Here is a 24,579-nt window from a genome sequence, read left to right as displayed (position 1 = left end):
AATGCTTGTAGCAACCCGACCGGTGCATCCTATCATGGAACAAAATAAACTAACAGCAGGAATTCAGCACTTCTGGAAATTACAATAGGTATTTAGCTGCCTATCTTTTCAACACAAAAGTCTGACCCCAGCTCTTCAAGTTTTTGAAATCAGATCATCTCATTCTCACTGACATTTTATTCAAACAATATAATGGCTGAATAAACAAAAAAACATTCTCTTTCAACTACTAATCAAGCTTTCCAGTCAAAAATCTTTTATTCTCAATAGGCATTAAAATACTCGTTATTTGGGAAGAAAATATGTATGTATCAGCATTCACTTCACCACAAAGACTAAATAAGCAGCTTAATGCATGATATTGTAATATTCACAAAGCTTGAGCTGATCTTAAGTTAGAGATGTTTCCAATTTATGACTAGAACAATCTTCCAATGTGTTGGAATATCAGGACTCAAACCAATCACGTGTGCATGCTTCCACGTAAAATGAAACCTTAACACAGGTTATTAATCTCAGATCTAAAACCAGTTTAATGGTTATTCAAAATCCGTTTTTTGTCTGTCCTGTATTTAAACTGGTAAGCTTCTACAAAACTGAAACGTCATTTTTTGTTATTTTAGTTTCACTTTCTGGACTCTCTAACCAAGCTCAAAGCTCCTGTCTGAAAAGCCTTCCTGTCAAATTCAGAAAGTTTCATATTTCTATTGTTTATTTCTGAAGTTTGTGTCTCTAGCACTGAAACTTAGCTGGTTCTCTAGAATGCAACACTTCAGGATCCTTCCGGACTAAAGGATGAGTTCCTGTGCACTCCTTCAGCAGAGTCCAGACAAGATTTACCACTGGGGAGGGACGGAGAAGAGGACAAGAGGCACAACAGCCATTTTACTTTCCACCTGCATTTTCAAACCCAGGCTGGTCCCAGGCTTGTCCTAGGACTGCCTGAATTATCAGTCTTCCTTCTCTCAACATCACATTATGCTGCACATTACTTTCCTTACACACTCCTCCTTCAGCATACCTAGGACACCACCATGTAGCAGCAGTCATCTTCAGTTCCTCTAGGCAGATGGCAAATACCAGAGCTTGGGTGGCAATGCCTGCGCCAAGGAAACTTCCCATCCTATCCCCAATATAATTCCGAAATTGTGCTAGGACTCATATTCCGGACATTGCTCCTACATCAAATCACTGAAAGAAAGTGGTTTTTTTTTTTTAAGTCTGATTGTCTCCCAATCCAGATTGCAGTGCAGCCATGCAAACAGTTGTCTGCACAATTCAACGGCTGTGAACGAATGTCAGCCAAGCCTGAATGGCTGCTGCCACTCCTGTGCTACTGAACTCATCCCACAGGTGGATCAAAGCTTTCACAGCACAGCCCTTTTATGCTGCTCCTGCCCCTTAACCTGGAATAAAGAAGCCAAAAAAGGACAAAGAATTCATTTTAGCTTTTCTTCAAAAAAGCAAAATGCTGGGGGGGTGGGGAGCCTGTCTTTCTTTCTTCGTAAAATACCAAGACCAACACACAATAAAAGCCTTACCTGTTGGAACAACGTCCACAAAGTGAAAAACAAAAGCTGCCTGACCTCCATAACTCACTGACTTTTTATTGCTCTCTACAGCATGAATCCCCTACGACTCTCAATGCTATCACTGCTGTAACGTCAATATAAGTACGTGACAATACAGAATAGGAAGTAATTCAGCGCACTGCCTGTGGCTCTTTAGCAATATGGCGAACTTAGTTCCCACCAGAAGAGCGCTAGCACGAGTATTTCACAATAATGCTGTGTTTAAACCTTACAAGCAACCAGTAAAACTTGAGACAAAGATCTTGAATACTGTGATGCCTAGATCAGCATGGGCCCCCCTATGTCTCTCCAACTTTACAGATTACAGGAGTTCAACACCTACATTTTCTCAACCAAGAAATTACTCAGGGATCAGACTTGTGAATCTCTGCCCTTCAAGACACAGAAAAACACAGACAGGCAGATTCTTTTAATTTCTAAGATTAAATTAGTACATTTTGTACCAATAACAGGAAGAACACTTCATTACAATTGTCATTTAGGAGAGAAAGAATAAATTTAAGTAAAAATTCACACATATTCAGGAATTTCAAGGGAAGGAACCTCATCTATCTAATCCCCATACCTCCAACTCCCTCCTCATCTGGCCGGAAGAAATGCCTGTCCCACAGAAGAAAAAAAAAATTTAATTCCATACCTTTCAAATAAGCATTTCCAATTCATTTGTCAACACTGTTCAAGCAGCAAATTACCTTAAGATCGGAATCTTAGCGTAATTTGAAGAAAACTTAATTAAGTATCTATTCATCTGTCCTAACTTGCCTCCTAAGAAGCTAAAGAGCTGCTCTTCCAGATCCTATTGGGATGGACAAATCCACACCTCAATAATCAAACACGTATCTCGCTCTGCCTCCCACAGAAGAAAAGAGGTCAATAAGCCTTTTCCCATGTCCTGCAACTCCCCTGAATAGCCCTTCTCCCTTTTTCAGGAGAAAGGTCTCCTCCCCAGGAGACTGGAAGGGCTGCCCTTCTGTCTATGATGGCAATTCCCCTTTGTCTCAAGGACTACAAGAAAGGTATTTAAAGAAAATAAATACATGTCTTATGCTCAAGCGATGCTTCGCTGAGAAAAGCCCGGGTGATGCGAATCTTTCACATTTGGATGGAGAGAGAGACGGCCAGAGCTGGCAGGAAGAGCATCGCTCCACCCCGAACAGATCACACTTCCCCATGCCGCAGCAATCAAGGCTACCCCACTTTCCACAACCCGCCCCCCCCCCCCCAAAAAAAAAAAAAAAAAAAAAAAAGATGGACCCCGTCCCGAGGAAGGCACAGGCCCCGCTCCACTGCCCTCTCCCCCGCTGCTCCGGAGCCGGGCCCCGAACCCCGCCGAGCCGAGGGCTCCTCTCCAGCATCCTCCCCGCCTCCTCCCCGCCTCGAGAGGGCTGCCGCCGGTAGAGCCTTGGCTCCGCGGACGAGGCATAGCCCCCTGCCCGCCGACGACCCCTTCCCGCTGCCGCCCGCGGGCGAGAGGCACCGCTTCCAGATGCCCGGGGCGCCCGCCCGGGCCGCGCTCGGGTCCCGCCCGCGCATCGCCGCCGCCGCGGGCCCGGAGCCAGGCTCCCCGTCCCGGGGCAGTAGGCCCCGCAAGGGAGCTGGCTGGAGCGCCGGGGCTGCGGGCGCCGGTCGGCTCCCCGTGGCCCGGCGCGGCCTCCCCAGCCCCACAACTAACTTGTGGGACGCTCCGCCCGGCCGCGGCCCCGCGCAACAAGTTCCCGGGCAGGCCCCCGCCCCGCCGCCGCGCTCTCACCTCCGCCATGTTCGCTGCGCGGGCTGCCGGCGGCGGCCGGCGGCGGGCGCGGGGGGGAGGAGGAGGGGCGGGGAGGGGTCACATCGCCGCCGCGGCGGAGGAAGCAGCGCCGGCGGGTCACGGTCTGCGCGGCGGCGGGGAGCGGCGGGAGGGGCCGGCACAGGGAGGGGGCAAGCCAGGCAATACGTCACCGCGCACGGCGCCTCCGCCTCGCCCCCTCCCTGCGGTGCGCGGGAAGCCAGCTGTCAGTCAAGGCGCTGGGCCCGCCCCCGCTGTCAGCCGCGAGGCGGCGGGCCCCGCTCCCGCCCCGGGCGCGGCCTCCTTGGCACGATCGGCTCTGAAGATGAGGCTGCCCCGCGCTGCGCGCCGGTCGCCGTGCCGTGCCGCCTGGCCCCGCAGTCGTACTCACGCGGTGAGCCGCACAGGCGTGGAAGCTGTCTCACCCACGACGAAGCACACAGTGAGGTCCTCAGGGAGCAGCTCTGGAGCCGCCAGCGGGGCTCCTGCCGTGTGTGACACTCGTGGGTGGGCAATACCAACAGCGCTAAGCTGGTCCTATGTAAAGGAAAACAAAAAACAACAAAAAAAAACCCCCACAGCCCCAAAACAGATGTCCAGTCCTAATTCTGCCTGTTTTCCCTAAAACCTTTCCCCGGCCGTCTCACCTGCCCAGGTGCAGTGCTGTCCTAGGGCTGGTACAAGGACACGCACAGTCCTGCAAGGCAAAGGAGAGAGCGCCTGATCCAGAACTCTGGCATTACAAATGCTCTGAAAAGCGGAAGCGCTCTAGGCTGCTCGGTACCTCAGAGAAGGCGGCCTGCCCCCCTCCCCGGGGGAACGCCTGTGCCTGCTCGGCCCCCTGCTTCGGCCCCCTGCTTCGGGTCTGCCGGCCTGGGGCGGGGGCCGGCCCGGGAGGCTGCCGGCTCCTGCTCTCCCCCCTCTCAGAGGTGCGCAGACCATTTACGATCTGCAGTTCTCTGCCGAGCCGCTTCTCTGCCAGCAGCTTTTCCAACAACCGCGTTTTAAGTCCTCAAAAATGATCCCCGTGGGCCGATGCTGAAACGAAAGCACCCGCGCATGCAACTTTGCTGACTCAAGCAAATAAGGGGAAAAAAACCCAAAGCAACCAAAAAAGCAGCCACAACAAACTGCCACCGAACCCCTAAACCTCCCCCAAAAAAGCCCAGACCTGCCCCGATCCCCGTCAGCGGGGCCGCGCTTTGCGGCGGGAGCTCCCGTCCCCCCGGGCCGCCGAGGACCTTTGTGCTTCAGTGACAAAGGGGGAGCGGGGGCTGCCGCGGCCCTGACGGCAGGGGAGGAGCCCCGGGCTGGGCGGGGGGCGGGCGCCCCGGGGCGGTGGAGCCGAGGGGCTGGGCTTGGTGGGCGCTCGGTGGCACAGCCCCGCCGGGCACGGAGAGGGGCCCGGGGACGAGGCGGCCGCGGCCCCGCGGTGAGGCGCGGGTCCCTCCTCAGGCGGGCGGGCGGGGAGGCGACCGCGACCCCCGCGCCGCGGGCCCGGCCTATCGGCGGCGCCATTCTTGGCAGCCAATCCCCGTGCAGCGTCTTCGCGACGCGCTGCCATGGTTACGGCGGGACGCGCTGCCCCGGCTGAGCATCGTCGCCATGCAGGGCCCCGGCCGCGGCCCGCGGCCTCCCCCGTGAGTGGGCGGCGGGGCGGGGGGCCCGGCGGGGCGGGGGGCCGGGCAGCGCTGCCCCGGCTCCAGGCGCGGTGGGCTCCCGCCGGTGTCCCGGTCTGAGCGAGCAGCCGCCGGCAGCGCTGTGGCCCGCCTCGTGCCACCGGCCTCACACGCAGGCCCAGGCTGCATCTCTTACTGCTTTATTGCCACGCCGGTTCCCATTTGTAAGCTTGGCCCAAAAAAAGCAGATACCAGTAAAATGTCTTTTCGGGTTTTACCTTAGAGAAGGCATTGCCCCCACCCCTGTCCCCCTCGCGCTCTGTCACCATTTAACAAAGCCTCCTCAGAAGCTGAACGGACATTTTTGGAAGGAATTACATGATTTCAGGACTATCATCCTGAATGGTTTAAACCTTTTAAACCATTCCCGAAAGTTAAGGGACAAGTAATGTGGTGCTTGTATTTGGTTGTTTGAATTTTGTTGATTGAAACAGAACTTCTACGGCTGATTTCAGGGTAAGGCAAGGATCAGGAGCGAGTTCTGGTAGCCAAAGACGAGCGAGCATCATAAGTGGCATCTATGCAAATAGAACAGCAAGTCGCAGAATCCAGCCCACAACTTCCGATGGCAGAGCTGTGGACAGGGGGTCTCTTGTGGGTAACAAGTACACTGTGCGGGTGAGAAGCCACTTACACTACTACTAAAAAGTTTTAAAAGTGAGTTATTGCTGATGTTAAGGGTTGTCAGAAAGGAACTGGGAGAGGGAGGAGGAAAGAAAAGGCATGTCTGGAGTTGAAGAGCTGTGGAGAAAGGAAATGATCCAAGAGCTTAATCCATTCTTATGTGAAGATGATTAGCGTCCAAAAATAATCTGCAAGAATAATAAAAAATGAGTAACAGTTCTCCACCTAATCTGAGAACTACTTGCTTTCAAATCTGTGATACATTGACTGTAGCACCTGTTATGTCTTGACCTAAAAAGCAGAAGATTCCCATAACACAATCCAAGAGTAATTTAAAGACCTTCCTGACCCTTCTTACAATAAAATATTTTGAGCAGCATAATAAAAAAGAAGCAGAATTGTCTACCTTGTTGCTTTTGCAGTACTGTTAATTTGACTAGTTACAGTCAATAAGCAACTCCAGGTAGATGGAATACATAGTTATGGAATAAATAAGCTGAAAAAGACACTAGAGCTGACCAAGAAGGAGAAGCTGGTCTGAGAATGAGAATGGAAAAACATAGTTTTTCCAGATATTTTGCAGCCATTTCTATGAAGAGAGTTCCAAAGAAGTTCCAGGCAAAGGCAACAGCCCTCTCAAGGCTGAGTGCTAAAGGGGAACCAGGTATGCAAAGCCCCTCACCTGGTGTATATTGGGCATCATTTGCAGAGAGGGGTTACCTATCTGTTCTGGCAGGTTCCTGCCTAGATCAGGGTCTTCTTTTTATTCCAGATGAGAAAAAATGTTGCAAGTGTCATCAGTGTGACTTGTTTTGGGAACACAGTGAAACTATTATAATTATTTAAATATTTCTTCAGGTTTTTGATGATGAAGGAAAGGATGTGACACCCCATCCACTCTTCTGTTCAGATCCAAATACTGTTGTACCCAGGCAAGGCAAGCTCTTAGCATCAAGTGCTTACTTTGGGTCCAAAGGATCTGTTTTTCTCTCTTCTTTTTCCATGCATCAGACCCCAGGAGTGAATGCTAGTTTAGGTTCATTCGCAAGGTAAGTCAATACGTCTCCTAAATCATGTCTCACAGGGTACCTACCCTGCAACGGCCACACACCTGCTCTTCAGAGAGGGAACTGGAATAATGGTGCAGGGCTAATAATGATACGCTGTTGTCAAAATACAGAAACATGCCTGTCAGAGTCGCAATTTAAAATTTGAGGAATACTAACAAAGAGAAGAAATGGAATTTGTCAGTACTCATGGCTGTGTCAGAGCTACTGCTGAAGTGCTAACGCATACAGGTGAAAGTAGAGAGCAGCACGCGCCGCTGTGATATTTCTAATTTTACTCAAATTCTCCTTCCTAAAACACATTTTTTTGTGTAACATACCAAAATGGACCATTTTTAGAGGTGGTAATGAGTACCTCACAGTTCAAAAATGCAGACACCCAAACTGCAAGTTATGATAGTACCTATACACACGTACGTGACAAAACACCATCTTAAAGGTAGATGAGGTTGTGTTCTGCTTGTCTGAGCAAGGCTGTACAGCTGACAAGGGGCATTTGCACCTCATTAATATACTCCCTTCAGCTACTTCAGATGCTCTCTGCCTTTCCCAAGCTTGTTTTCTCAAAAACTGGAATATATCAATACCTGCTTAGCTGTGGGTATGGAAAAATGATTTGGAAACAAAAGCCCTGGTTTCACTGAAGAGTTACAAATTTATTTTAAAATATTTTGTCTGGTTTAACGATACTTACTCATTCAGTTCAAATACCAAAATATTGTTAACATAATAAGAATCCTACCAAAATACTGTTAACATAGTAAGAATCCTCTCTTTTAAACTCAAGCAAGTTACCTCTGTGATTATGTACATCCATTTCAAAAAACGTTCTTATTCAAAACTTATGAACTAAAACTGCTAAAGTACGCATTTCACTACTTACTAGATTTCATTTACAAACTTTCAGTACAGAGGGAATAAAAGTCAATGGACTTGAGCCATTTTATCTTCGGGCTGACAAATGCCATTAAGTCATGCAAAAGAAGGTAAACAACTATTTGTGTTTTAAATGAAAAACAACAAACCGCATCACTTGATCAAATGGTGTGTACACATTCAAATTGTATGGAGAGGAGATGCTATTTATTTAGTCAAAGGCACTAAAAGACAAGTCAGCACTGAAAAAAAATACAAGTTACAGAAAAGTGTTATTTACTGTTTTCTTTGGCAAAGTTAATGCTGTTGTGATTTCTGAGAAGACTGCTCTTTGAGAACTCTCTTTTTGTCCTGTTTCTTAGGCTAGCTATTATAAAGGATAATCCCAGAGGTAGGGATATTAACCAGGCACAAATACACAGAAAAAAATGACTTAAAAATACAAAGTATCTCCTGAAAAATAAACACAACCTTTTTGGAGAGGAGCTCTTCACTTAAAAGACAAAATGAAATTATTTAACTGTAGTTTTAAATACAAATCTTAAAATTTGTCTTTTTCAAATGCCTTTGGTATATTTATAATTGGTCACACTTAGCTTTTGAGGAAGAGAAAATCTGCTGACAAACCCCCCAACTGTACCCAAGTTTTGAGTTTTACTTCTAGTTATTGCAGCTGTCCCCTCTATGAACTTTACCTATTTTTTTAGAAAAGCAAATCCCTTCACATGAGTTTCTTGTGCATTGCAAAGGCATTTCAGCAGACACAAAGCACCAAAAGATCTAAATTCTGGTTGAGAACAGTGATGTATGCAGGTATGTGTTATCATACAGTAGGTAGCCAACACTTCACATTATTATATGCTAAAAATGAATCTGAGAACTCAATAGCTTCTTTTCCATCAACTATTTAATGCCTCAGGATATACTGTCAGAGGAATTCTTCCTTTTTAAGTCTTTTTCAAACCATTTCATTATCTTCTTGCCTAAGCCTTCTGTGACTTCTTTTACAACACGAGCATCACTGTATGTGCTCTTGCAGCCTTCTGTGGTTTATCCTGGTAAATACCACTGCTATTTTTGTAGTGCTTTGCTATCTGACATCTGGACTCTCACATGCTATTTCTGCTTATTTCTTTGTTACTGAAGGACACATGGAAGCAGCAGTACTTCTATATCAAACACATCGACAACTGAGTCCATACTAGATGAAACAGCAGAACCTGGCTCTCAACAAGATGCAACTGTTAGCTTATCTGGTAAAGAACATACACTGTGTAATTATAGATTTAAACTGTTCTTTGGAGCACTGTGATTTGTGAGACACTCCAGTCAGTGGATGTGAGATGCCCAGCACTTCAAAGGAACTCAGTCCCTCACAAGTTTTGGCTCCTGATTATTTCAATACTTTTAATTTGTCTTTTAAATTTAGAGCAGAAAAGGTCTTGCGTGTTAACATCATGTAATTTTTCAGACGTGCAGGTGAGGCAAGAGGAGATAAAAGAAGAACTGACAGAAGCAGACTTAGATAGGAGAGTGGATATTTACCTCACAGAGACGGAAACTATATGGATATTGGATATGCCATCTGTTGTGGTGTCTGTAGAATCTGAAGATGCTGGAAGAGTTCTGTATGTATATTGGCAGTCATGTACGTGCATGTAGTATGCTCAGCACACCCAATCTCTGCTGGTCACAAAGTCCTGAACTGGCTGCTCGCACATAGGTTCAGTGTTCTGACTGCTACAGTGCATAATTTCACCTTTGTTTAAAGCCATACTGGGCTCAAGTCTCTGTTTTGCGACAAGACAGCCTACAACTCCATCTTGTCGATCAAATTCATACCCTCTTTCACTGATAACTTAAGGCAAATTAGCAAAAGCAAGGGATAGTGACAAGAGAAGAACACACAGGGCCTGGGGGAAAGAGAAGATGGAGAAGCACGGTATACATGAATTACACAATTTAATTTTAATGAAAACAGAAATTGCAGACCTCTGCTTTGATTCTTTGTGTAGCTTCACAGCTAATCATTTATTGATAACATATATATAAACAAACTAGGCAGGCCTTGGCTTCCTCTGAAGCTCTTCACAGTGTTTCTAGCTAGAAGAAACCTCACCCCACCACAAGTGACCTTTCCTGTTCAAATGTTGTGTCTCTCCTTAGTTGCATCTAGTGTATTTCCACTTCAGTGTCTCCTCCCTGGACTACCATGAACTTTGGTAGGGAGTTAACACAGAACACATAGGTTTTTGGCTTACTCCCAGGAGCTGACTGGGACAGAGTACAGCAAAGCTGTCTCCATGATGGATGTCAGACAGATAAACTTGTCACACAGCTTTTGTAGCTGCAGGCCCCAAGGCCTGGGATGCAGTGTACTGCAGCTGGCAAGTCAAACAATTTACCCGAGTGAGTTTTTTTCTGCAAATCTGCACACAAAATTCATGGTAGGACTCCAACCCACACTGTCTGTGAATCACACTGGTGTGATTTTGGAGAAGAAGGAAAAGGAAGAGCATCTTATCAACCAGGCTTAGCTGGAGTATGCAGCACATATTGCCAGCTGCATAGGAACAGACAGGGACTCTCCCTGAGCACAGCAAGCAGTTTGTGGAGTGAGGCTGGGCACAATCTATGTCCACTGCTAGAATACTGAAGCCAAAATAACAGAAAAAAAATCACAGTTCCCACTGACTATTCCTACAGAACCTGAGGGCTGGACAAAATAGAAATGTACTAGTTTTGTTTTTGTTGCTTGGATGCACTGCCTTTCACTCTCAAGTGATGGGAGCTACGTATTTCTGAGCTCCCCTGAATTTTACCAAAGTGCAAAGGTAGTTGGAATGGGGATTTCTGCTGGTGCCTACCTCTACAGGCCATTTCTGGTTTAGAGAAGCATCAAAAGGTCAGAAAGAGCTGCTGAAAGACAATATGGAGAATGAAATAAAATGTAGCAATCAAAAAAACCCTGAGCAGTCAATTGATGATATGAAGCATCCTCTCCTGTTCAACTTGTGGTTAAGCACACTGAGAAGTTGAATGCAAATATTTTTCAGAAGGTCAGTATGCAACTTTTTTTTTTTTGTTTTTCTCCCTTTGAGGGAGAGGAATAGGATCTACGTTGATACTTGCAAAAATAGACCTGGTAATGATTGCTTTGTACAAAAAATGATGCAAACCATTAATGGAGCTGCAAAGAACAAGGAAGTGCAATGTGACAAAATCATCATGGAAGATAAAGGTAAACTTTCCAAGTACCATATAGGAAAGGGTATTTAATAGGAACAGGCTCTCATTTACTACATTGTAGCCTTGTTAAGTTTGGTTTGTTATTAGATTCAGTTTACTTATTAGATACGTATTTGGGAAAACTCCAGCATATAGCTAGATTGTGGGACCTCAGAAGACTCCCCACGCGCAGGTAGGATACTGAGGAAAGGGTCTTTTTTTCCTTATTCCATCTCTAAACAAGAAAAGATGTTTCCTCAACTTTCATTTCCAGAGCTTTAAGTTCAGATAGGTGAATGTGATTTGTGGCGACCTTTTCGGCCCCTCCTAAAACATGAACATTGGTGCTGACACACTGTACCCATTGCAATGTAACAGTCATTATGCTGTGTCCTGCCTGCCTCAGCACTTTGCAAGCATAGTGTGATACTTAGGAGGCAGAACACCTAATGCTCAACTATGCTCTTGAAATATGAAAGGACACAGTTCCCTTTTCCCCGCCTTTCCAGTGACACTGGTTTCTGTTTCTACTTGCCATAATGCAAAAAAGTGAACCTCTATTAAGAGATTTTAAATCTTGGGGGAAAGCTGAAAGTCTTGGCAGTCTCACAAGATAGATTTAATTTTATAAAATATTCAACCCCAATGCTCTGAAATAACTATAGAGGAATATCTAAGTTTTAGATGTGTGTGCTGAGCTTTGCCTCTCTACGGACATCTTTTTTTTGTGTAGGAGGCCAAAGAAAACGATGGGGAATGCTGTTCCAAACATTTTTCCTTTGTGTTTATTAGTGTATGCAAAATGAGTAAAAAAAAAAAAAGTAAAATAGATATTAATCTGATTTGAAAACATATCTTCCCCTTTTTTGTGTGCCTTGAGCATCAGCAGGGCTGGTTCTAACCCACGTTTGAAAAGCTGAGCACACACAGGCAGGGTTACAGAGCACCGTTTCACGGGGAGATGGCCCTGCTGAAGGGAAGCCACACACCCAGAAGACCCTGACGCAGCTGCTGCAAGCATGCAACAGATGTTGCTACAGCCTTGTCTGACCCTCAGTTGGTTTCAAAGCCCCTCTGCCAAACAGTTGGGAGCGTAGTACAAAAAGGAAATATTTGCTCAACCATATGTAGTCTTTCATAACAATGTACCAAAACACGCGACTTGTATAATAGAGTCTAATTCATTTTTAGGGATGACCGTCACTTCCTGGGACTTGTATGACTCATTTAATGTATTGGAAATAGAACCTAGGTCAAAAGCAGAAGGGAGCAGAGCCACAGCTGGGAAAAGCAGCGAATCTCATACAACTGAAGAGCACGATCAGACTATGCCTGTCTCTTCTGACAGAGGTAACATTTTTCTGGTTTTACATTTCTGCTGTGTTTTCATCCTTCTAAACCATGCATATCACTACGTTGTGTGGTGAAAACTATGTGAAGAAAATGCTGGGTCTGGCTGTCTGGCACTTGAAAAAGCATCTTCTAAAGAATCTTGGACAGGTCTGCACTGAGACCTTTTCTGCATGATGCTGCCATAAATCATCTTAAATAAAGATAAATAGTTAATACCAGCGAACTTTGTCATTGACTTGGAATGGTAAAAGCAAAACAGCAATCATGAAAAATTCCTGAAGTATCTCATCATACTGAGTATTTCAGCAATTAAAAAACCTCAAAATTAAAGCAAGAAGAATTAATATTGGAAGTATTTTTTGATGAGGATAGATTCTTCTATGCTTTTTGCAGGTGGAGGAGGAGGAGACTTCTTATCCCCTTGACTTTTACGTGCAAAGTATCATCATGTTAAAGCTGTTTTTTCCCCTATTATCTGTTGTCAGGCAGCACAACTTCTGCTATAATGATTTTGGAAAATGCTGTTCTTGCCAGAATCCATGAAGAGGAGGAATGCCATTCAGAAGCTATATTAACATCAGAAAACTTTCAGCAGGATTTATTTTTCATGGAGAGGATTCTAATGGAGAATATTTTTCAACCCAAACTTGCTGCTTATCGGCAGTTTCCTGTCCTTACAGGTTTGTTTCTTGTTGGCTACCCTGTTTTCAGCACAAGGCTTTGCATGCTATTGAACATCATGGATTTACGACCCTCACTGAATGCCTTTACAGATGACAAGTAATTTAAGAAATAAGACAAAGGAAAGGAGAGTTTATGAGATGTCAACATGAGTGTTGCAGTTTTACACTCACTTTAACAGACATTCCTACCATACTTAGTGCAATGAGTTCTGAGCTGGCTCATCTCCCCTTATCACCACAGAGACTTACTGAAAATATTAGCCAAACTTGTTTCCTGACAGTTAAGATACAAATTAATTCTACTGCTTCTCCAACCATTTTTTGTATTGGAATGTCTTTTACAGTTTATTTATTTATTTATTTTATAAGGAAACTGATGGTAAACAGAAGTTTTAGCCTGATAGATTTTCAGTGTCTAAAATAAAGTACATTCATTGCAGACTGTAAGAGGCATTACCTGGACCCAAGTGCTAAGTAATATTTTACCTTTTACAGGAGTTCCAAGTTAACACAGGGATTTAAAAAAACAAGGCAGATTCACACTCCTTTTATTGTATTGTACCTCTTTGTGTCATAGAGAGTTTCAGTTTCTCAGGCAATGAACCTGTTATATTCAGTCACTCTTCGGGAACTAGCTACAGCTGGAGCACGATACCAGCCAGGAGGACTTTTGTTCTGACAATATGGCAGTTACTGTGTTCCTATTTTCTTAACAGTGATCTCAGATCAATTTAAGATTACATTTGCATTACATGCACATTACATGTGTGTTACATGCAAATATGTATACATAAGATTACAATTATGCACATTACATAAAATAAAAGCGTGAGTAAACAAAAAAATACATAGCAAACAGTCTAAAAATGTGCTCTACACATTTTTCCCAAGTAATGAGCAACTTATTACAGCATCATGTAACTTAGCTACAGTGTTACAGCATCAATGCATAAGCGTGGCTCTTTAAAATTTGGCACCTAGTGTGAAAAAAATACCTGTTTAAACAAATTTTTAAGTACAAAAGATTAGAAACTTTCCAGGTGGGGAGTGGACATAAGTTCCTAACTTGTTGCTGCATAGCGGAATCCACTCATTAAACACCTGGGGCATAGCTGGCTCACAACAGCCTGATCCAGCCATCTTCTGTGTCCCTATATCAACATTTTAGCCACAGTTTTAGAAGTTAGGATGTCTAAATTCCTCAACCCTTCACTTCATATTTTTTTTCTGCAAAATAGTTGCTGAAAGGTCACATTTTTCTTCTGATGTGAATGATTGGAGTTAGATAAGTGAAATGTTACTACTCAGGCTCTACGATATTTGTGTATTTTAGATCCTGACATTACACCAGACACTGGTGGTACAGTAGCAGCTGTGAAAGTAGCAAAACCGGAAGAGCAGGACAAGGAAAACAAAGATAAGGAAAAGCAAAGGGAAGCATTAATTGACCCATCAATTCTGTCAGATCTGAATAAAACCCCAGAAGAAATTGTACCTCCCAGGCTGGAATGGCTGTGGTCATATGCATGTGAATTAACTAACGGTCACAGTGTGAGCAGTATGGCTTGGAGCAAAGTAAACCCAGTGAGTTAACAAATCACTTCTTCTAAGCTGTTTACAAAATGGTATAAGCAATTGTTGGTAGTAATAAACTCCTGATTTTTATGTATTTTGTTGGGAGGGATCTCTGAGCAATGGATCCATCCCTACAGTCAGGCAGGTTGTCTTTGCATCCCGCCCTCTGTATTTTGTCCTTCCATGTAACAATATTGTTGCATTATTCTACAGGCTGGATAGCCACACTAGGCTTTTCCTACAAATGTACCACAACAGCTTTAATCAGTCCAGAATTTAATTTAATTGGGCCAATTCACCAATGTCAGTCACCTGAACAATAATGTTAAGATAATAGATTTGGTCTGTTATAGAACTGGAAATTGAAATTTAAACCACTACTACTAAACTTTATCACCATTGATGAAATTTATCCATCATGTTTAGATACCACATCTTGGTTTCTAATAGTAGTCTCCCAAGAAAGCAGCATTCATCAAACTTTAAGGGTAAGATGCATAATAACAGGCACAAATTTCTGAGCAGCTGGCCCAAGTTTATTTAATTCAGTTTCAGTGGAGGTGAGAATGACTCAGACACCTCTACTTTCAGAGTAATGTAAGGCTCAGTTTTTCCAACGGAGCTCTCGTATGGCCACGAGAAAAATACTGAATGGAAGGTAAAAAGCAAGGGAGGATGAGAAACATAAAACCAGTAACATTGCTCTAAGGGGAAAAAAAAAAAAAGAGAGAAAACAAAGACTACTTCATACTGTTAGTACACCAGATCCCCAGCTATTATAAAGTTGGACACATTTCCAGACTTCAGCTTTAGAATTATAGGGCAAACAAATACTTACTTTTAAAGTGTTAGTTTCACAAACTACTTGTTGTTTGTAGGAAAAAAAATTAATGGAGTTGCAGACTAAAGTCTTGCCGCTGTTTCTTACTTCTGCTTATGGAAAGGAATGAACAGGATTGGACCATTGGACCCCACTGTAGAGAGCTAAAAGCTAGGAGTTTGAGGTGGTCACTGAAGCTCCTTTTTCAGCTAACGTTGAGAGAGAAAAGTAGAAGTATTACTGTGTATTCCATTAAAAACTGCACATTAAAATATGGTTATAGAATAATTTGTATTGATCTCTGGAAAGGGACATATGTTTATGATGGCCAGAGAGGGGTCATTGCAAACACACTGACAATGACTATGAATGCATTTTTAGTTGAACCAGTTTCCAATATTCTAGAAATTCTGTTCTTCTTGTGTGTCATTCTACTCACATATGACACAAGCATTATTTTTCCAGACTTTGCACTGAGAGTCACTATTAACTGAAAGTTGTCTTTTAGAAATATACTGCTGAACTTCAAGTTAAACTGAGATACATATATCTGTTAATCTGTGCTTTTAGGATCTTTTAGCTGTTGGTTACGGGGCGTTTAATTTTAAAGAACAGAAGAAAGGCTTGGCTTGCTGTTGGTCATTGAAGAACCCCATGGTAATGAGCTGCCCATTGGTTTTCTTTTTTTTTCTTCAGTGTATTTTTCTGCTTTATTTATTTCCCTCTTCCTGTTTCCAAAAGCAAGACCTAGCCAGTAAGGCTGAGTTTTCTAGCCCAAACCACACATTTCAGGAAAACAGATTCCAGCCACCATACCTAGCGATGTGCTCAAATCTTGACCCAAAGAAAGTGCCTGTAGGAAGCAGTTTAGTTTCTGTGCCTATTGGTCCTCTCGATTAACACTTCTAACAGAGGTGCTGACTATGCTGGTGGTTTGGTAACACAGACATGTGTTGACAGGGACTACACTCATTGCACACAGGCCATCAAACAACTAGGAGATGGTTACAACTCTCAGGTAGTACCAGGCTATGCTAGGCAACTTAGCAATGCAGACCTCTGCATCCCATTTCCAATCCCTAGAGTGACCTACCCAAGTCCATAAATCTGTTTCATTATTACTGTGGGTAGACCCAGGTGCGTAGAAATTATTTTCTAGACTGGAAAAGTATTGAGCACATCAAATGTGAAAATAAATTAATTTACCATTTGTTTCTCAAAATCTATAGACAATTTGTTCAATACTTCCTAACTCTCATTACAGAGAATATCTGTTTTAAATTTAAGGATTATCCTTTCCAATGCATTTTCTGTTGCACCATGAAATTCTGTTAGGCTGAAGGAAAAACAACAACAACAAAAAGTATTATCTAATCCAACTTCTCATAATATGGTCAAAAAGACAGTAGATTTCACAGATGTAATATTTACATCTTTACATACCCACCTGAAAGGTGATCCTTTTCAAAGGAACCATTTTTTCAAAAAGTCTTGGAAATCTCGGTTCCAAAGTGACATGGTAAAAACCATCTGATTGCCATCGACTTACACAACTTCAGTTTGGTTTGGTCTACAATTTCACTTGGCCAAACTTGTGTATTAAGACTGATTTAAATCACAGAGTCAAATCTTTAATGTGTATTTATCAAGTCAGTAACAGTCAAATACTCCTGTGATTCCCTGATGTCACCAAGTCCCTAACATTAAGAAATATGACCTGGCATGCACGCTGAAATACAGTTATTTGCAAACACACACTCTACCACTTCCCATTTTGAGAGCTCAGTACAGTGACTTCAGGGATTCGATCTCATAACAGAGCTGAATCAGTTCTTTGGTTACATGGAGAAATTGCATGAAAATAGCAGTTTACAGGTTACCTGAAATATGTTAGATTGCATTTTATCTTCAGCTAAGTTTCTGTAATTGGAAAGGTACTTACTTTCATACTAAGAGATAGAAAACAACTGGACAAATTTTCCAAAATGCCAAGTTTGTTTTAAAAAGAAAGAAAACAAATCAAACAGAAGTCTCACACTGTACTCATATAGCTGAATCTTGGAGAATGGGATTTTTAGGTATTTGGTTTAGAGTAGGCCCATTAACTTATATTACAGTGTCATATTTCTGCATAGTCTTTATTTTTCCTAATTTTATCAGTTGCAGCAAGTAATAAACTGAACCATGTAGAATACAGTACCTAATTTCTGTCCAGAAGTAGTTACTATGGTCATCAGCACTTGAATCTTCCAGCAGAGCCTCGCAAATTAGTATGTAGTGTTGAGAAGACCAAGGTAAGTTAAGAAACTAACTTAAAACATTCTTGTATTTTTCTACTGGTCAGTGGCCAGAGCGTGTTTTCCAGTGTGAGCATGGTGTTACTGCTTTGAATTTTTCTACGGCAAGCCCAAACCTTTTAGCCATTGGCACGTACGATGGTTCTGTTGCAATCTATAACATACAGAGTTGTAGTGATGCCGCATTTTTGGACACCAGGTAAGGCTATGATTTCTCATCTCCTCCCACCTTGGTCATGTCTTAGCAAATAACAAATAAAAGAATATCCACAACTAAGGAGCTGAGGGAATAGTAGGAGTCTTGATAAGCAAGGCTTGTGAATGCTCAGGGACGTTGCACAATTTTTTCATTTCCAATTTCTGTCAGTGTCTTCCAGTTTTGACTGGAAATGCCTACATAAACCATACTCTCAAATATGAGAAATTTTTGGAGCAAAACTGCAAACACAAAGGCTTATGATAGTGCACAAATGCCTGGAAGGGCCGGAGTGGGCCAGCGTGACTTTTCCCATTCACCTATTCACACCAATACAGCCAAATCCTCAGATGCTGCCATCCTCTGCACTGCCAACATTCTGTATTCTTATTTCTGCCGATAAATGCTTACATTAACACCATGGGTCCTTATTTGGGGTTTGAAACTCCCTGCCATTGTTGGTGCACATACAAAGTGAATTCCCCATGTTTGAAAGATGAAACAAGTGAGTACTATGCTCTGACTTTTTAAGAAAATGCAGCAAGTTACCACCACATATCATTTTATACTCCATGTATTAACATAACCCCAGATAATGCATCTGTAGGGGAGACCAGCAGTAGCTTTTGGTGTTTTCTCACCAATTCCACTTGACAAAAAAGTCAAGACCATCAGAAAAGGTGAGGGAAAAGCAGGAATTAAGAAGAAAATAAGAGAGGGTGACCAGGGAGACATTTACCTTAAGGGCAGCTCCCCGGGTCTAGGGCATTGTCCTACAAGGTGCAGACTGATTTCATGACTCCAGGTATCAATGAAAAGTGTGTCAGCACATAAACACTGCTGAAACAAAATATCAAACATGTTTGATAAAAGAAAAAAAAAATTCCTGGAGAACAAAGCCAATGTTCAGATTTCTTTTTTTTTTTTTAGAGACAAGCTAAACAACATTTTTGTTGTAAGACTTGATGTTCATTACAAAGTGGAAGGTTAATTATTTTTCAAATAGATTGTCTTGTCTTTGTTCATATTTATCATGTGCATCTTTTGTCCCAGTGAATCTTCAAATAAACATACAGGTCCTGTATGGCAACTGAGGTGGGTGAAACAGGACAGAGGTGCAACAGGAGATGGCAAGAAAGAGAGATTAATCTGTATCTCAGCAGATGGCCGAATAACTGAGTGGCTTATACAGAAAAGACTGGATTGCACTGGTAAGCATTTTCCCCTGCAGCTTCTCTGCAGAGGGATAATACCTGAAATTGCAATTGCTTCATTTTATTTCAGGTGACATTCTTTATACTAGTTACATGCACAAAATATTTAAGAGCTGTTGAGCACTCCAAAGAAGCAGGAGTTATTTATAGCACTGTCACATACCTGTTTGACAAAAAATCCTGCTATTTGCACAGATCTCATGAAAATAAAGCGAACAGAAAGTGAGAAGAAAAAATTACCAGGTGAGAAAGAAAGGAAAAGCGAAGTTCTGATATCTCAACATGCAGCTGGAATGTGCTTTGACTTCCATCCAAAGGTAGGCTCAGAAAGTCCACCCTGGCTAAAGTATTATCCAGGCAAACTATGCAGCAGGGGTGAGATCCTCAGCTGGAGCTACTTTAGTATACACTACCCTGGGGTTTGGCACTGGTATTTAAAGCATATTTAGTTCTGAAACAAATTGCTTCTTATCCAATAACAGTTTTACCCTAAATTGATGATATGGTAAGCCATGCAAGTAACACCCATCCATACGTGAAAAACTTTATCATTTCAGCCACGTTACTCACACTTGCTTGGGCCAGATCCGAGGGTAGCTTTCCTCTGTGTGTCCGTCAAATCAGTGAGAATTTGTTCAGCATCTCCCAAGGGTAGAGCTTAGATGTTTGTGCCTCTCCTCTTTATCCAGCTGGATATTTTGTCCACCGAGCCTTTGAAGAATTCATGTCTTTGCCCGTGTGGATTGCAGAAAGTCTGAGATTTTCAGGAGTCAAAAATCACAGCATATGTTCTGCGTAGATGGAGAAAACACACACCGCAAATCTGATCCATTCTGGCACCACTGTATCACTGCACATACACCTCTGCAGCACACATGCAAGCAGCCCAATGCACAACATTCTGGCAACTCCACCTTAGCTCTTCAGGGGACTGTCACTGACAAACTCATCCAGTCCTTTATAGATTTTTAGTTGAGTGATAAATAGATTAATTCAACTTAGACTACTTCTGCCTTTCTTTCAGGATACTAATTTTTATCTTGCTGGAACAGAAGAGGGTCTTATCCACCAGTGTTCTTGTTCATACAATGAGCAATTTCTAAAGACATACAGAGGCCATAAGGTGAGTGATACATAGAAGAAGTAATGACAGCAGGAACTGTTCAATTCAGTTCACAAATGTAATAGTTTCTTTGCTTATATTTACTAAAGAGGACATCTGCAACAAAAGAAACCTCAACTTCTTTTCTTATATTAGGAAGGAATTCCCATAGCATGAAGCATCACAGCCTTACAGGATTACTTTCTACATAAAAAGGATATTATTTTTTTTTTAGGTAATTTATTAAAACTTGTACTACAAACTGTTTTCAAGCTTTAGTCCTGGCTTTATTTTAAGAAAACAATCAGTAATTTTGCCCTGCAAACCACAGTTAAATAGTGTTACCTCTGAGAGAAAGGTGGCAGAACTTTCACAGCACCTCTTGTTTTGAAAGTCTCTGCCTCATCCATGAAGCTGCCATTTCAGCATAAGCTGCTCCTAACAACATGTGGAGGGACAAAATCAGCTGAATGCTTTTTACTCCTAAGATCTTATCACATCTGCTGCTAATTTTCTGTGGGTAGACAACACATAATGCTGGTGTTGCTATTAAGGTCATAGGACAGTCCGAGATTTCCACGAAAGGTCACTATTAAAAACCATTCTGTGAGGCTGTAGTTCCAGAATAACACAAAGATGTTTTTTCTTTCTTCTCAAACACCAAGGGTCCTGTGTACAAAGTCGCCTGGAATCCATTCAGCAGTGACATGTTCCTAAGCTGCTCTGCAGACTGGAGCATTATTTTATGGCACCAGGATTCACAGATGCCCATTTTAACTTTCAGTTCCACCACTGCTTTTGTTCATGACATTATGTGGTCTCCAAAATCAGCCTTCATATTTGCAGCAGTGAATGAAAGCAGAGCAGAAGTCTGGGATCTTAGTGTCAGCATGTAAGTAACTACCTATTCTCAAAGAAGATTCTGAAACTTAACAGCACAAAGGCTACACATTATTGCCTAATCTGTATTGTTATCAGATCATGACAACTCCATGCCATTTGCTTGCTTAGTTACTGAAAGTATTGCATTTTGAAATTCTCATTTTGTAAAAGCAGATGGTAGTTACCAGAGCATTGTGATTATAAGAGGAGGAGCTGGATGCCTCATGGTATAGATAAAGGGCAAAACTGCCTTTTTTCTACAGAAATCATACATTCTACCACTGCCTTAGTAAAAAGGGAAAATAATAAAAGTGAGCTACTTTGGAACTTTTATAAAGATAAGATGGCCAGAAGTTCAGATACCTCTCATGTTTTCCCAGTACTGTAAAGTAGGTGCCCATTGCACGAGCAGCTGAGTCAGTCGGTGGCCTGGTACTGCTGATCTGCACTATTTAATAGTAATGACAGCACGAAGCCCACAGTGGAGTAGGAGGCCCACCAAATCTTGTGGTAGCAAAAAGGAAATTATTCATATAATAAAAATATTAACAACCATACATATTAGGCAATAGGGTAGATTTCAGGCAACCAGGGTATCTTAGTTAATAGTAGCTGGGATTTTTGTTCTGGTAGAGACCAAACAAAACACAGCCTCACTTCTTAGTTTCTGAGTTAATCTAGAACATAAAAAGTAAAAGATGCAACCTTTATCAGGCCTGCATTACTGCTAGACTCTACATGATAGTAAATGCAAATTTACCTGTTAATTTAATTTACTCAGGCAAATGCAATGTTACCTATTAGTTCTTGCCTCCGCTGGGTTGCAGCTTGAACCCCGTGATCTCTTACTCTGCCAGCCCAGGAGTGAAGTTCACATCTGCACTCTTTGCTAAGAATGCCAACTGCCTTCTCGTAGGAGACAGTAAAGGAGAAGTTGGTGTGTTTGAGCTGCAGAACCTGGCTGATCCCACCAGTAATAAGGTAACTGCATGCCTGTCTGGTACTTCATTCCTCAGAAAGGGGCTTCTGTTAAAGATCTAGCTAATAAATATTGCAATAGGTGGAATCAGACATAATTCTAGAACCAGGTTAAAACCTGAGGCGGTTCCTGCTCTTTTGCATGCCATACCACTAGAAACTTCAGGTGTCACTTGATGGCAAATGCAGAGGCTGGCCACAGGTGGGTTTGGGAGGGATCCTCGGGGCAAGGGCAGGAAGGTGGAGCTTCCTCTGAAGCCAGTCTGCAGGTGGCTGCATTTGGCAGAATGCCCTTGCCTGCTGACAGTGCAGGGATGACGTGCCCTCTCCTGGCCACCACCAAGATAGTCTCGCTTTGTTGGTGTCAGCAAACCCGTTAGCCCTTTGGCCTTCACTCTTTCAGAAGCCACTACTTATCCTGGTGAGGCCTTTTCTGTCCTAGATGACATGTGAGCATCTGACTTGCTTTACAACTAGGTTCCTTTCCCATCGTACCATTGCATAGATTCCACGTCAGCAGCAGGGTAAGAGATGACTGATGTCAACTTGATGTCAACTGTGAATCCCTGCTGTTCACTTTTGCATAAACAAGGGCTAATTGAGGCTCAAAGCCCCACTGGACCCTCCCTGCCTGGTCCATGCTACAAAATTCTGATGTCACCCCGTGTACTCCAGCCCCAGGTGGATCCCTCCTTCTGGGATCTACCTGCAGGTGGCCGGCAGCCCCGGGCTGCACCTCTCCCTTCATCTTTTCAGCTTTGGCTGATTTGGGTTCCCAATCTGTCAAGTGGGACTGTCACTTTCTAAAATTTCTTCAGAGTTAGATGGTGCAAAACACTAAACTTCAGCTGGAGAGAACAAAAATGCTGATATTAGACTAACCTTCTTTCTTAGGGTATTAAGGATTAATAATTCACAACTGTCAGCGTTGCATTTAGAAACTCTGGTAATTACCAGCCTCATTTGCCAAGTGCTGTAAATCACAGAGCAGAAAGATATTTCCCCTAAAAACTAAAAGTGAGGCCATTGCTATTAAACTTAGAAAATAAAATTGGTGGGGACTTTTCCTACAAACCACCATGAAACAACACAACCCCTCTTCTGAGCAGAGAAGTTCCTCAGTTAGTAAGGGTATAGGGATCATTTTCTGGGTATGTCACCGGAACAGGACTAAAAATATCAGTGCTCAATTTCACCGACTTTGGGCACATGGTTCCTGAGTCTCAGAGCCTCACCAGCCAGAGGCAGCCCCGCCTTCCAGAATCATCCATTGCTTTCACTCCCTTTTCTGATAACAGCAAGGCCTTCCTAGGCTTAGGTATGTAGGAGGCTCAGCACAACAGGGTATACACTACAACTAACGCTAAAGGGAGATAAGTACTTCAGGGGCAATCACATCTAAGTACAGCTACCATACAGATATCATCTTGAAAATTAATTTCCTTTATAAGCAAGATACACATTCATATACCACTTAAGTACAATGCTACAAATGCAATCCAAACAGGCCTGGGAAAAAGTGCTATTTTCAAGGAGCCCTGTCATGTCAGAAGAAAGCACAGTATCAGCAGAATTCTGAAGAATCAGTAGACATAATACAAACTACCTTTGCCTGCTTTCTGGATGACTATTGCACAAGCAATCCTGTTCTCAGTTCGTAAATAGGAATTTTGGATCACTGCACGTCTTATACTGCAATTGCCCTGTCATACAGCTCTTTTTTCCTCTTGTTTTACAGGCTGATACCTTACATGACATAATTGGTCCTGCTAAGCTCTTGAGCAGTAGCTAAATGATACCCCTTCTCAGCTGGTAAACAGCAAGAAATATTTACTGTATGTAGTATTAACAGAAACTGTTATTCTTTTTCAATCATTAAAATCTCTCTTTGAAACCATATTGGGTAGAAACGTCTTTCAAATGCTCCAAGTTTTCCTCTGGAAGTCCCCCTTATTAGACAAACAGCATTAATACAGAGGTGACCTTCCCTATAATGCAGATAAGGTAACAGAAAGGTCTCTCTAGTATTTTCTCCTTGGGATTTTTTGCCTTGGGTTTTGGTTTTTTTTTTTTCTCCAAGGTCTTTCCTCCTTGTGTTACTCAAAAAGCAAAAATGCCAAAATCACCTCCTGTCCAAGCCACTCCATAGTACAGCCTGAGTCATTACCAGATGCAGTCTGCATTTTCCCCGTGAAATCACGCAGTAAATGAATGGACTTTTCATGAGATCTGTCTTGTCCATCATCCCATAAACCACTGTTGAGAGTGAATACTCAGCTCTGAGTGGTGTCAGGTGCTCCTGTGAGCTGCAGATCATCCCACACCAGGCAAAAGTAGAGACCAACTTTTTCAACCTCTGACAGATTAGGATAATGTAAATTTGTGGTTTAAATTCACTCTATTCCACACTGACGCTTTTCTGAAAGCTCCTCGCACAAGGTAACAGTGTGGTCCTGGAGCAAGGATTGACTTTCGCAGCTCTGGAAGCCAGATCTGTGGTTTTTGGGAGTCCATCACCTCTCCTAGCCCACCCCCAGCAGCAGGAGAGCCAAAAGCTGCTGGGAACACAGCTCAGGCCTGTGTTGCTGTTGGAAGCAGGTGGCATTCAGCTGTCTGTGCTGTCTTTTTCGGGGGACAGTTCTGAA

General features: G+C 43.0%; 2 protein-coding genes across 9 annotated transcripts in view; one reads left to right on the top strand and one right to left on the bottom strand.

Moving 5' to 3' along the window:
- Positions 1 to 4,666, bottom strand: part of MIER1 (MIER1 transcriptional regulator) — a 43,458-nt gene extending 38,792 nt beyond the window's left edge. The window contains exons 1-3 of one of the 8 annotated variants that reach the window (XM_005438244.4): positions 4,532 to 4,666; positions 4,008 to 4,057; positions 3,752 to 3,897 (exon numbers count right to left, since the gene is read on the bottom strand). Coding sequence is in view for 1 of the 8 variants with exons in the window: in XM_055725169.1 (XP_055581144.1) it covers positions 3,343 to 3,351 (9 nt within the window). In the remaining 7 variants the exon portion in view is untranslated. The other 7 variants (XM_055725170.1, XM_027804012.2, XM_027804013.2 and 4 more) reach the window with 7 other exon arrangements.
- A 175-nt stretch (positions 4,667 to 4,841) lies between these two features.
- On the top strand, positions 4,842 to 23,886 carry DNAI4 (dynein axonemal intermediate chain 4). Its single transcript, XM_055725167.1, has 17 exons — positions 4,842 to 5,000; positions 5,495 to 5,657; positions 6,522 to 6,712; positions 8,753 to 8,862; positions 9,078 to 9,234; positions 10,708 to 10,847; positions 12,026 to 12,184; positions 12,673 to 12,867; positions 14,204 to 14,454; positions 15,836 to 15,922; positions 17,610 to 17,761; positions 18,812 to 18,969; positions 19,168 to 19,289; positions 19,997 to 20,095; positions 20,740 to 20,966; positions 21,784 to 21,937; positions 23,673 to 23,886. The coding sequence occupies exons 1-17, from the start codon at positions 4,966 to 4,968 to the stop codon at positions 23,724 to 23,726; spliced, it is 2,454 nt and encodes an 817-aa protein (XP_055581142.1). The 5' UTR covers positions 4,842 to 4,965; the 3' UTR covers positions 23,727 to 23,886.
- The last annotated feature ends 693 nt before the right edge of the window (positions 23,887 to 24,579 follow it).

This window comes from Falco cherrug, chromosome 12 (genome assembly GCF_023634085.1).
Source record: "Falco cherrug isolate bFalChe1 chromosome 12, bFalChe1.pri, whole genome shotgun sequence".
NCBI lineage: Eukaryota > Metazoa > Chordata > Aves > Falconiformes > Falconidae > Falco > Falco cherrug.
The sequence above is the reverse complement of the archived record's forward strand: the minus strand, read 5'-3'. Positions and strand labels throughout refer to the sequence as shown.

Excerpts from the sequence above, each read along its gene's own strand:
- DNAI4 (XM_055725167.1), top strand. The coding sequence starts at position 4,966 with ATGCAGGGCCCCGGCCGCGGCCCGCGGCCTCCCCC. Across the intron at positions 18,970-19,167 it reads GAAAAGACTGGATTGCACTG|ATCTCATGAAAATAAAGCGA; the intron begins GTAAGCATTTTC and ends CTATTTGCACAG. Across the intron at positions 20,096-20,739 it reads AGACATACAGAGGCCATAAG|GGTCCTGTGTACAAAGTCGC; the intron begins GTGAGTGATACA and ends TCAAACACCAAG.